The following is a 14,530-nucleotide window of genomic DNA, read 5'->3' as shown; positions in this document are numbered from 1 at the left end:
CAAAAAAAAAAAAAAAAAAAAAAAAAAAAAAAAAAAAAAAAAAAAGGCAGAACCTGCTAAATAACACATTCCGGGCAGAGGTTAACTTCTTTCTCACAAGCTGTGACTTGCATTTCCTATTTGCTTCTCCAGTAAAATCCTTCCTGCCTCTTGTCTTTTTGTCCAGATTTCCATCTCTTAATACTATTTGCTAACAGTGTCCTTGCAAGATATTTCCTACTATGTCCACAAAGAGCTCTACTCTCTCCAGTGCCACTTAATTATCCTACAAGGCAGCACTAACTGACAGTGACACGAGAGTAAATATCTTTTCAACATTCAGTTGAAACAAAATTCAGTTTTCTTCAAGGATGCCAGCACCTGTCCTTGGAATGAAAAAGTTCCAAGGGGAAAGTAGTCCTGGAGAGCGTCCGGCCTGCAAGCTCCCCAGCAACTGAAAGGATGTAGGCAGAGCAGTCACTCGTCCAGTGCTAACCAATGCTAGTCCTTACAGCTTCTCCTGAAATGGTAGGCACCAGTAACAAGACAGTGACATAACCCAGCCACTGTGCTGTCCTCAACTATGCCTGTGAACCCTCTGCAAACACTAGCCTGCCTCCCTTCAACTGCTCTGCTCACTTGTAAAGCAATGAAAGGTAGGAGTGAAAAATGTATCCTTCCAAAACCACAATGCTTTGAGAATCCTATCTCCCTTTTTAATGAGTCTTTATTTGCAAAGTCCTCATTCTTAGAGGACATCAGAGAAGCCTATTTCATGACTTGAGATTTCATGCCATGAGAACGGCATTAGTTCTGATCATTTCAATTTCTGACAACCAATTCCTCTCTGTTTCTTTTGTATAACATCCACACAGCTTCTTTGACACTCTGCCTTTCAACTGCCCAGACCTTCGTAATTTGCCTTTGAATGATTGCCCTAAAAGAGGATGATTCAGTATTGGACTTTCACTGCGTCTGAGATGACCTTTCTCATCAAAACACACATGCTCGAAAAAGATGGTGGAGTCACCAGTACTTTGGGCAGATCCCTTCAGCAGGGCAGATCTGAAGAAAGGAGCCAGCCAAAGAGAATTTCCCTGTGCTGAGGTTTTCAGATGGATTTCACAAAGTATCAAGACATAAAAGCCAATTAAGGTAAGGAAAGGGAAAAAACAATACTTTGATATTTATTTACAGTTCAAGCCAATGTACTTGACAATGCTGATGTTCTGTGGACCCATTTGTGGCTCTCTATTCCCTGCATTCTATAAAAAGCTTTTATTTTCTTTTCTTTTTTTTAAATCTGAGGAATATTTCAAGTTCTGTTTGTACCATAAACACACTTCATTTTGCCAAACTGTAACTTACAAATTGTGATGGAATGGGTGGGAATGAGAGACAGTCTCTTCTTGTCTTCCACACACCGCCCCACTCTCCCACTGAATATGTTCCAAAATGGATTTTGAATGAAAATCAACTTTATTCTAAAATTTTGGCAGGTCTCTACATTTCTGGTAGTTGAAAAAGAAGTAAACAATAGCTGATTAAACTTAAAGGGGTACACTTAACAGCAAATACGTATTGCTACCATGGTAATTTTTGAATTTTATGATTGGGTTCCTTTACTTCTGTAATTTAATGTTTTCAGCTGTTCCATGCATTTTCTTTGGGTTTTTTTTTCCACAGAGAGCTATTTTTATTTAGTGGTTTGAGTACAAAGATAACTTTACTGTGGAGAAAACCACACTATAATTTTGCCACACTTCTTTTGGATTATTTTTCTGAAGATATTAAATTATGTATAATGCCTTTTAGAGAATCAGTCAGTTGGCAATTTTGGCACAAGGTTAATTAAAACTGTATTTGTGAGATTTCTGAAGAACAGCATTTACCCTAAAGTTACAGATACCAACCCAGATGTATCATTAGAAGCTGGACCTGCAACTCCCAGGGTTTGGAATTCATTCTACCACACAGCCTGAAAATCCTAACAAGGGCCTCAACTCCCTTGGGCATCATCTTACCTACAATTCTGTACTTGGGTTACTGCATTCCCCCCAGAATTTCAGGTGACTTGTCCTTACTCCCCCTTGGAGTGGCAGCAGGTCAGTGTAGCTAACACTGGGTTGGGCTGTGGTGTCCAGCAGCGATCTCTTGCTGGCAGACATGGAGCTGCAGAGCTGGTCCAGAGACACCCTCAGCTGCTCAACACCCTGTCCCTGGCAGAGGGACATGGTGCTGCCTCTGCCCCCTTCAACAGCTCATCTTCAGCATACTACCTACATTTTTTCTGCAGGGAAAACCTGTGTAAACAGCTGAATTGGCCCATTCCCTCTGTCAGTGGTAGATGCTCCTCTGAAGACAGAACATGCTGTATGACTGTCCTTTGGGAGGCAAACAAATGGAAGAGACTGCATTTCTTCTTAGCCCTCTGTTCATGGTACTGTAACCACAACCATTAGGCAAAGCCAAAGAGCCTGAAAAACAGATGGTCTGAAGTAGCTGACATATTTTTTTTATTTTTTATAAGCTCAAATTCACAGAATTTTTTTGCAGTAAAAAACTAAGAAACTGAAGTGAGACGAAAGACTCTTGTTTCTCATCCAGTTTCAATTTTCATTTTGGATTTTCAGCACCCAGCATGTTATTGTTAAATATGTTTATGCATTACTTTTCTGCTCTGTTTCCAGATCTACTGAAAAATCAAGCCAGAGTCAGAAACCCTGAACTATTTTCCCACAACTTCTCATGCCAAGTCCTACAATATACAATTTAATTCTTTTACCAATTGTTGCAAATTGACCAATATACTAAGTTTATTTTCTTACCAGAATTTATCTTTGTTCATCAGGAAGATCCAAACATATGAGGCCTTCATCCTTGGCCTGCCTAAAGCTCAGGGATGATCACAGTTTGGCCACACTAATGCTATGCCTTATCAAAATAATTTCTGCATTCTTGCTCAATCACTGAGTTTCCCCAAGGACTAAACACTTCTACCACTGTTTGTACTTAAGTAAACAGTAACAAGTGGCCTGTTGCAGTCTGCACTACCTTACCTTTTCCAAGGCAGGGATGGTAAAAATGATTAACTGTTTCCAGCCTCCAGTATTTAAGCCTCTCACTCATGTTTCCCTGTCCGACCACCACCCAGGCTAAAAGTCAGTAGGCCTAGGTAGCTTTATCCACATCAAAACATGGTGCTCACATCAAGTTGTCAGCAAGAAAAGAATTAGACACAGCTTAAAATATAAATCATTCACAAATCACATAAACAAATTACTTTTTTTTTTTTGCTATCTGATATAAATAGCTGTGCAAGTTTGCTTTCTTCTTTTATAGCAAGTCTGTTGCAGCTGAAAGAAGCTTTAAAAATAATCATGTGTCTCCCTCAGAGCAAAACACAGCAACTATAAAATCTATAAACTTAAAAAATCCCATAGCCATGGCAGCAAGGCTGTTTTTGTTCGACACATTTCAAGATGTCAAGGCTCAAAACTATAGAAATATATAAACAAAATACAGAGTCCGATAAAAAACTAACTTCTGGAAAATCTCCCCAAGTCAAACCTACAGAAATATATATTATTATTTAATTATGTATTCTAATATTGTCCCTTGTTCACTAATTCACTAAATTTCATTTAGATAATTTAGAATTTTTAGGAGAAGAAATTTTCTAGCCAGTGTATAACATTTTTTTGAGAATACGAAGAAAATTAAATAAATTATGAAGAACATTTTGTAGGGTAGGATATGAACACTGAACTTGGACCCATATTACTAAAATAATCTTGGTAATATATGGATTAAAACATCATTGAGTAGTTTCAATTAATGCTCCAAGTACAATATGTACTCCAAATACTGCTGTCTATATAGAGGACCAAAAACAAATTGTTATTTATAAAGCTGGTGGTTTCTGATTGTAATGAGAAATTAATTTGATGTAAGTAGGGGGAAAACCACTATTTTTGTGACCATATTGTTTTCTTCTTATTATTGCTTACCTTCAATTCTGTATCCATGGCAATATTTTTCACAATTAAAATCATGCACACGTAGATATACACCAAACACAAGGCTATTTAAATAATCTACAAATATTTCAGTGGAACAACTTAAGAACTGAAACTCTAGCCCAAACACTTTTTAATGTCAGCTATTTCTTGGGGGTGTGTGTGTACAATGCATATAAAAGTAGGCGCTAGCAATCACCATTTCATCTTCTTCAAACCTGAGAATTAATATAAACTATACAGAGGGCTAAGCCAATCCTGGCCTGCACTCAGAATCCAAATTACTCTATATCTGCCTGTGTTCAGAGCTGTTCAATGAGGTGTTCCTAAAGTTGATGGGGCTATCCTGAGACTGAAAGCCAGTCATTCAGAAAAGTCTCCCTACATTCTTATAGATTTATGTTAAAAACAAAGCACTGCTGGTGATTGATACCTTGGTATACCTTGGTATACCTTCAATTCATCTGACACATTTTTGACTCGCTCTTGGAGCATAAACAAGGTCAACTTTTAACTTGTAAACCTGACAGGGGCACTAAGAAAGCCACAAATACTATGCCTGTGCAGTTGCAAAGCTTCCTGTGACCACCCATTCTACTCTATACCAGCTACCTGGTAACTTCTGGCCAATGGTACTCATGGGCGAAGTTTTAACACGGCACATGCTGATAAAAGAATTAGCCTGCTTTCCTCAGTGTGGCACAGGACTTCTCCCCCTGCCTTGAATATTTTACAGTCTCAGGCAAATACTGACACTATGATCAGGTACCAGATCTCTCCAGGCAGTTACACAGTGTTATAAATTAAGGAAGCAGAAATACATAAACCCGAGTGGCCAATCTTATATCTGAAGATGAATATCCAAATGCTCGTGTGACAGAGCCACAGAAGCAGTGTGAGACATGGACAGCTGGGACAGGGGAATGGACTGAGCTCCAGGAGTAGGTCATAGATGGCACAGTGGTTCAACAGTGGCTGGATGGAGGTGGGGTGAGCACACAGCTCCATTGGGGTGCAATGCCAACTTTGGAAGCCTTCACAGCCCAGTACCTCTCCTGGTTGCCAATGCAATTTACACACAGCAGCTCTCTACTGACCCAGCCATCAGAGTGACTGGCTGACTACTTGGAACAGCTCACAAGCAGCACAGGTATCAGAGGTATTTTCGAAACAACACTTACTATTCTGCTAATTCTGGACTTGAAAAATGGTTTATGCTTCTTGACCTGAACACACTAACCACAGTTTTCCACCACAAGATAATACACACTCACTTCAAAGAGAAACAATAAAAACAAATAATAAATATAACCCAATACAGCAATTTTTTTTTCTCTCTTTTTTTCCATCAAAATGAGTAATAAAGTATTGTTCATTAGTTTATTCGGGCAAGCCACCTGGACTCTACTACTCTTTCTGATTTTTCTGATTCTTCCTTGACTGCACACCACTACATTTTGTAGGTCAGAACTCACACAACACATTCTTTTAAGAAATAAAAATACCTCTGTAGTGGTTCCAATGTCAGCAGATGGACTGTATGTGCTGGTATCTGGCGGAATGGTACCAATGCTACTTTTAACTGGGGAGCTAGGAGGAACAGGTCCTGTCATGGTTTCAGTATAGACAGAAGACACAGATTGATATAGAACTCCTTTCCTCTGAATTTTATTCCAAACTTTACTTGTGATCTCAGCCAGTTCATACAGAAGCTGCACCTAAAGGAAAAAATGAAACTGAATTTTAGGATGAAGCTTTTCTTAACAAGGTGAAGGAAAAATCATCAAAGTCCTCCACTGAGACTTAAAACACAGCAGAACTGAACTTCTCACCATTTACAATGTTCTGATAAGCAAATACATTGCAAATAAAATAATTAGCATCATTTACAATATATTGACTTTGATAAAAATAATCTGTTCTTTGCATAAGTCACATAGCTCAAAAAAAACCAATAATATGGTCTTGTAAAACTTTAACTAACAAAAATTTTAACAATTAAGCAAAGGTAATTTAGCATATATTTCATACATACAGATACTGTCTCTAGGAAAAGTCATGTAAACTTTATAAAATGTTAACAATGCAAAATTAATCACTCCAATTCTATTAAAATAATGATCCCATGCAGCATATGAAACTGATCTGGCTTTGGAAGAATACTCACTACCAAACTCAACAGTCTCCCGGTATATGTCATTCCAATATTTAGAAACACACTGTTTAACTTGCACATTGTTTGACTCAGTTCTAAGATATTTACATAAGTTTTTGTAAATAGGCATTAATCATGGAATTTGTATGACAACATATTGGAATATACTGTATAAAAAAGGTCAGTGAAAACTGAAAATAATATATAAGCAGATTCACAGCTGGATACCATACCAAAGTTGCCATTATAAAAAATTTAAATTCTCATATTTATAAGAACTTTAAGCCTCAGGACACTTATGCTCTATGAAGCTGGCTTCTTATGTGGGCAGAACAGATGCAGAAAAACACTGCTGTCAATCTATATTTGATATAAAACAGTACTTGATTTTGTGCGTGAGAATGTGTGATGAAGTCTCAAAGTACATGGTGCAGTCTTTTCTTAAGAGGTGAAATGCTGGAATTTTATAAAAACCTTCTAAATTCAACTTGGATTTTCTTTTGAAGTTTCAAGGTTTACACAGAGCAGGTCACATAATCTTTTGACAGAATTTTCCTTAGAGGAAATAAACTTCACAGTACATTTTTTTTCCTTCATATACAGAGCAATCTACAGCCAAACAACTCTGGCTCTGGTGAAGAACTCCTTCAGTTATGCTCTAAAGTATTTTGTGTCTGTAGCACTTTGATAGGCACTGGTAATCTTTAAATTACCGAATTCAAATTTCTAAGTTTTCCTGAGTCTTTTCCATGTAATGCAGGAAGCTCAACTAATGTCCTAATGCAACTAACTAATGTAATGTCCACCCAATTGATTGACTAATACAACATTAACTGGTGTTGACACTTTGCTGGCAAAATTATCTATAGAAATTTAATAGGATACAGGCAGATATCCAAATCATACATGTCTGCAATTTCCTCATGTCCCAGTTTTTTTCCAAGAAACCAAAAGACAACGTAATCTATGTTTTTATGTTTTAATGAAGCAGGGCTTTCAGAAACTTATTTATGCTATTGTTCCTAAAGGCAGAAAGTAATGCAAAAGAAGGAACTTGTGTTTACATACATGTTCACATACAAGGTGAAGAGGTTTGTCATCAGTTAATCCAACAATGAAAGGTTCAAATCTTACTGGGGTTGCAGCAGTCATAATCATTACAGCTAATAATTACTTATCTTGTCAGGGAGACTTTTTAAATTTCTCAGGCTAGGATCTTTCCAGCCACTCTGAAACAGTGGCTATTTCAGACAGCAGTAGCCATGTCTCTGAACATCACCAGCAACCAGCTAACCAAGCAGTATGATCAAAATATCCCACTCTGAAGCTAGGGACAAAATATAGTCCCTATAGTTTGTAGGTACATGGGGTTTGTGGTAATTGGGAGTGGGGCTGTGGCCAAGGCTCATCCCCAATGGGCTACAGCTGGGAAAAACAGATGAACAGTACTGAAAGCGATGAGACGTGGAGTGCCGAGCAATCACCAAAGGGAACAGAGGGCACAAAGGAGCAATGCATGAACACTGAGGGGTATAAAAGGCTGGGCTAAAGAACAAGAAGGGCAGATGCTTGCAGCCTTCTGAAGTGACATGATTTTACTCTGTATGGGCAAATGCTTAAAGCCTTCTGAAATTGCATGGTGATACTCTGTGTATCGTGGCCGTCACAACCGTGATATAAGTTCAGCGAACAAAAAAACACACTTCCATTAGAGAGAGATGATTTTCACAGAGTTATGTCAAAAGGTGAAAATACCAAAAAGCCTCACAATAAAGCCTCATTAAAACAAAAAAGACGGCACATGTCTACATGTAAATAAAATTTCAAAACTTTGATAAAGTCACATCTTTGGTAAATTATTTTTAATGCACTTTATTTCATTCCACTGGTTGTTACTGACTAAATTGGAAAGATTCCTTTTCCTCTTGTGGGCTGCATGTTTTCAAATGTATAATCTCAATATTTTACAAAAACATTTCTGATTATATGAGAAGGGACAGTATAAGTGTAAGGCTTCTCTCCTTTCTAAGTATTTTTGAGCATATATAATAATTATTTTTAGAACACACTATTTAAGAGAAGAAAAATGGTAGAACAAAAAGGGTAACTGCCAGTATTTGTTAAAAAAGGCTTCCCCCTCTCACTGCTTCCACTCCCTCCTCAGCAAAACCACACATAACTCAATAAGACCCCACTGACTACTTGGCAAAATCTGTAAAGCTCAATATGTTACAGCATTTTATACTTTAAAAATAACATATTACTACAAAATTGAAAACTACAACCAAGGACAACATCCTGGCAATTTTGCACACTGGAAGTATCTATTGACTTTACAACCATCAGAACATGGTTTCACACTAAATCCTAATAGTCATATAAATACAATACTTCACCTTTGCTACCATTTAACAAATTCACCAAATTTCACCTAGTTTGAGGCTGTCATCTACAGAAAAAATACAGCCTGTCACTGTAAGGAATTGAATTTCATACTGTGAATTTATGGCTATCAAATGCTGTTTATGGAACTGCATTTTTCATATTCTATCCTTCGACATCTGGTTCAAGAAGACTGATTGCCTTTTTCCTTCCCTTTTGCATAAGTAAAGAAGAAAGGACAAGTAAGGCACATGTAAAGGAGAAAAGACAGTTCCAGAACCTTTAGTAAACTCAAATAATTTCTCTGCATCCTTTCAGTCATTAGAATACTTCAGTAAGTTAATAACATCACAGTGTACGAGGACACCCTTTAAGACAACAACATCTGATCTAATATTCCATATTACAACTTCATTTTAACAGTTCACTATGCACATAATACAATTTATATGTAGCTTAGAGTTTCAGTTTTTTAGTGGAAATATTTTCTTACCATTTGCAAAACAAATTACTTAATTACACTTTAACAGGAATGCTTCGAAAAATATTGTATTTTTCTATTTTCTTCTTAGTTCTCAACTCACATTTAGGTAAGACTTGCGCTTATAACAATGCCATTCCACTTTTAATATTATTAAATACCTACTATATTTGAAATTACAGCAAACTAGGTCCAAGTAATTAAAATACAAGATGTGCCTTCTGAAAAAATCTAAGAACACCTTTTCCTTTTAATAAAAACAAATTAGGTGGTAACTTTTGTTTACATGAATTCATCTGTTTTTTCTTTCTTTTACTGCAGAATACCATTATTTGCCTAAAAGACACTTTATGTTCAAAGAAACATTAGTTCCATGAAAATGTAGCAAAAAACCTACATTAAACCACTTCAATATAAGAATCCACAGTGACAGCAGAACAGTATCATAGCATTTAATGGTACATCTGCAATTCATTTCACTCCATCAGCTAAAAGATGCATTTATACTACAGCTATTACATTTGGAAAAGAGTTTAAATTACAGAAGTTGAGAGAGCTTCAAAGCAAATCTCAATCTAAGCACCTTGATCTTGATGGCCCAGTTAAAAAACAATTAAGATAGAGCCCCTCTTCATGAAAATGCAGATCAATCATACTTAAATCAAGTTATTTTTAATTTCCTTTTATAAATCAATTAAATGTACCAACCTGGGGGTTGGAGCATTTTATTTCAAGGGATTCAAGGTCGACGTGGAGGCAGACGACAAACGAGTGTCTGGATTCTGGCCCTGAAGAAAGCAGTTTCTGTGAAGTCACAGCTAAAGTAGAAGTGCAGCCCATTGGTTCTACCAAATTAAGAGTCATTTGTTGTCCAAGAAGGGTATATACGCTGAAATGATGCAGACTAATTGTCCATGGAAAAGCATCACCTAGTGATTAAAAAGAAGGGTGTTAAACAGTTAAACAACTACTAAATAAAAAGTAGGATATTAATTTCACAAAACTAGCAAAGGCTTTATTCTAAACCACCTTAGAAGTCAGCAAGTGCAATCCACAACCATTAAATTGATCCTAAACTGTCATAAATACAATTCAACCATTATTTCCATGCTATACTTCAAAACCTAAACAATAGCAATACATTTTTTACAACTTCTAAAAAGTGAAATCCACTGGGAATTTTAACTCCAAACTGTGAACAAACATGTACAACATAGTCTTTAAAGAAATCTTTCTTCTTCATATAATTTTCCTCAAACTGAAGAATATCTAGAAAATACTCCCCACTTTTTTCAGCGTATGGATGCAGTTCAGAGGCAACTCCTTCTATTATATACTTATATCTGTTTACAGGTTGTAACACTAAAAAAGTGAATTCCTTCCTTTAAAAGTCTACAGGTTGCATCTCAATACAGTGGTGCTGCAGAGTGAACCCTATTTCAATGCTCACAGGGCAGCTCTTTCTACTGCCTCACTTAAATTTCCTAGATGATAGATTTTCTTAAAAAAAATATTATGGACATTTACTTAGCACTTAATTTCTTATGTTTAGGAGGAAGCCTACCCAGAGAAGTTCCTGGCATCCTACTAGGAATCATTATAAGGAATAATCACTGAGGGAATTGGCAGTGCACAGCTGAACACAAAATGCCTACAGTTTCTGTACAATCAGTTTTCTTTAGGTTGTCAATAGATGAAACATAAAAGTTTCTAAACTTTTGGATCACAGAACTGTTCAGGTAGTTCTTTAAAGGGCCAACAGGAACTCCTTTTGGTGAAGGAAAATTTTCAACAGCTCTACCAGCTAGAGTTGAGAGGAATTGAGCACACAGGACTTGAAACAGAATCCCTGTGGCGGGTTGAGCCTGGCTGAGTGTCAGGAACCCACTACAGCTGCTATCACTCCTTACTCAGCTGGACTAGGAGAGAAAATTTAACAAAAGACTGGAAGAAGACAGGGAGAAATAATTCACCTGTTACTGTTCATAGGCAGAACAGATTCAACTTGGGAAAGTCCATTTGGAGCCAGTTGGAACTGGCTTTGTTAGATATGAGGAAAGCTTCTGGAATGTTCTCACAGATGTCAGCCCTGCAGTCCACCCCACTACCAAAACCTTGCCATGTAAAGCAAATACAATCTCACATATGATAGCCAGGTCCCAGAGGAAAAATATTAGGCTCTGGGAGAAACAAAATTCAAAGAATGCTCAAGAAAAGTGAGGAAAATAGGGCAATCAAAGATATGTGAATAATTCTAATTTTACTTGAAACAGATACAGGCTTTTGCTCTTCTGAGGTATAAGAACATAACAATATTTCAGGGGGGCTTTGGGGATTCTTTTGTTTGGTTTTGTTTTAAGAAAATCTTCATCCCATTTGTCAGCTTTCCTACTGAGGAACTTGGGCCTTTTTGTCACCACTTGAACAACACAGAGTCTGTGCTCAGCATATGAATTTTCAATCCACCAAAAGAAACTGCCTGTCCCAATGTGAAGTAATGTAAAAGCAGCTGGATGAAATGCCAGATCCAAACACAGCAGGCTGCTAAGCATCCACAAACCTCAGCCATGCCTGAAACAGTCTTCATCTTTGCAGGAACAACAGAGAAGGAGAAAAGTTCTCCTTCCCACAGGAAAATTCAGAAAGTTATTTGGTATGAGGTTTTATTTTTCAAAATTTTGGCCTAAGTAATGGATAAAGAGTCTAAATTAATCTAATACCCAGAAGCATGGGAGCCAGTCTTGAGAATCAGAGGAGAAAATGGTAGACTAAGGTACACTGGGCCATGTACCTTGGGGTCTCATGGGACAGTAAAAAATTCAAACCAGTGTTTTTAAACAATATATGAAGAGTGTGTTTGCTGCCTGGTGTGACCTACAGTCAATACTGTCCTGCTGAGAAATCACAACACTAAGAAATAGCACCAACTGTTAACTGTGACCATTTAAAGAAATTGGAAGGCTTTTGAAATTAAAAGAAAGATCCATTCCAACATCTTTTTACCATATTATTTTAGTAAGACTTCTATTTTTTCTTCCACAGGTGGCTTCAGCAATACATTTATATGGTCAAAACTATATATCAAAAAACTCTATATCTCATCCTAAGAACAAACTGAAAACCTCAATAGTTTATTTTGAAGCTATTTCATACTGAAGAATTCAGTTCAAAGAAACTTGTAAATATTTTCAAAAGGTTTGCAGATTAAAAGTCCTGAAGCAATTAATTTGTGCTTTTTTCCAAGTTCAGTCATCCAAGAAACACAAAAAAATAATTGTAATAGATGGAAAAAATTCAAATGCAAAATCAACTCCAATGACATGTTTCTAATTATTACATATGAACTTTGTTTTTCTCTGTGACCACCACAGTAAATTAACATAGTTTATATTTCATGGATTAGAAAGAAAGAATATCTATGGAAAAAAAATCAGTGGTAGCTCTACTAGACTGCACACAATATCTACCTTAAAGAGAAAACAATGATAAAATGTTATCAATTTATAGAAACTGCAGTAAAGATACAGTCAATTCACAGCTCTGAAATTCCTTCAATGTCATCAGTTACCTCTTCTTCAGCTCCATATACACTGTATGCCTGTTCTAACACTTCATTGGAACTGTGCACCTGATAAATCCTTGTTTTGTTGTTGTACCTATATCTTATTTGTTTTTTTTTTTAATGTAACTTCATTCATTTTCAAATTTGTTTTATGAAACTATTAAAAAATAATTCAAAGCATCTAAGCATCAAAAGCAACACTGCTAATAGGATTTTCCCATAATTTAAAGAATGATTTCTTGGTAGAAAGGAAAAGTCAGTGCCATATTTAGCAGAATTTTCTCTACATCTAACCTTGCCATCTATGTATACTATTTATTTTGTCACCTCATTGATGAAATTCTGAAATATTTTAAGTAAATTGGGAAAACTGGAATTGCCTTTAGTGGAACTACAGTACACTCAACATTTATTATGGCAAGATTATAAAATATACACATGATGGACCCCTACTATGGTTGAAGATTCTGGTTAATTCTGATCTACTACTATAATAAATCCTTATTTTTAATTTTGTAGAGTACCATCACTGATCTGTATTTAAAAATTTATTAATTAAACTATTTCAACTGCTTTGATAACTTTTTAAATTTATAAATACCACTTTCAGGTATTTGGCAGTTGACCAACCCAACCATCAGAAAATTTTCAAAGAACTGGTGTTAATCTGCTACTTGCAATAGTTTAGAAAGACTAATTTCCTACAGAATTTTTGAATTATTTTTCCAATGTATAAATAAAAAAAATTGGTATGTGGAAGCTCTTTCTCTGGTACTTATTCATGCACTTTGCTTCTTTGCTAGAGTTAATCACTAATGCTCATAATAAGACTTCCCATATGCAATACATACAACATTGATAAATCTAATAATTGTTATGTTTGCTCTCATTTTTATGAAGTAGTTGTTTTTATTTTAAAAAACAGATTGCAATTGTAGTATTTGTACATGATGTTGTGTATACAAAGCTGACAGTTGTACAAAAGAGAAATTTTGTTTGTTTAAAATCAGTAATGGTAGGAGAGAGATCATGAAAGCTTTATCATGCATGTGCTCTATTGTGTGCCAGGCCTACCATTTGTATTCCTTGCAATCCTTAAAAAGCAACCTGACTACTGTGTCTTCATTTCCCTTTCTATACCCATACTGCAGGGTCTTTACAGGGATTTCTAAAGCCCTCATTCTCATGGGACATGCAATGTTTAAAACAAAGATACTGCAGTCACTACATGTTAGGTCACTCGTACTTCCTCCCAGTCATGCGACAGGAAAGTAGTTCTATGTCTGCATAACTCCAGATTTTCCAACATGAGAACTAATTCTACAAGCCATTCTCATACCAGGTAAATTAAACACAGTAATTACTATTACAGATGGTGACATCAACTATAAGCTCAAATAAACCAAAATAGGGTAGATTTAGATTAGATATAAAGAAGAAATTATTCACTACAAGAGCAGCAAGACAGTGGAACAGGCTGCAAAGGTAAGTTGTGGATGCCTCATCTGTGAAAGTCCTCACAGCCAGGCTGGAATGGGCTCTGAGCAACCTGGTCTAGTGAAAAGTGTCCCTGCCCTCGGCAGGGGGGTTGGAAATAGATGATCTTTAAGGTCACACACAGACCCCTCTATGAAACAGCACACTATTTTAATGTCAAATATTTATCTTAAATATAATACCAGAAAAAAAATTAATTTAAAGGTAAACATTTTTAAAAATCTAATGCAAGATGATAACTTGTAAGGAGGCCAACATACTGCTGTTCTACTTTAAACATTTAACTGTTCTTTTCAGGTTGAAATCTATATGACACTAATTTCCTATTTCCCTGCAAGTCACTTATTGACAGATTATTGAGTTTCAACATGTGTTACAAAATTCTGTGAAGATATATAATCTCTCTTATTCACAAGCAAAAGCCATCTTTCAAATTTAAATATTTGGAATAGTGA

At 36.1% G+C, this 14,530-nt stretch overlaps 1 protein-coding gene across 1 annotated transcript in view; it reads right to left on the bottom strand.

Moving 5' to 3' along the window:
- Positions 1 to 14,530, bottom strand: part of VPS13B (vacuolar protein sorting 13 homolog B) — a 431,388-nt gene that overhangs the window by 187,289 nt on the left and 229,569 nt on the right. Inside the window, exons 24-25 of the mRNA XM_005423449.3 lie at positions 9,725 to 9,945; positions 5,504 to 5,716 (exon numbers count right to left, since the gene is read on the bottom strand). Of these exons, the coding sequence (XP_005423506.1) occupies positions 5,504 to 5,716; positions 9,725 to 9,945 (434 nt within the window). The remainder of the gene's footprint in view (positions 1 to 5,503; positions 5,717 to 9,724; positions 9,946 to 14,530) is intronic.

This window comes from Geospiza fortis, unplaced genomic scaffold (genome assembly GCF_000277835.1).
Source record: "Geospiza fortis unplaced genomic scaffold, GeoFor_1.0 scaffold200, whole genome shotgun sequence".
In the NCBI taxonomy this organism is placed as follows: Eukaryota; Metazoa; Chordata; class Aves; order Passeriformes; family Thraupidae; genus Geospiza; species Geospiza fortis.
This window is presented reverse-complemented; position numbering and strand designations above follow the sequence as displayed.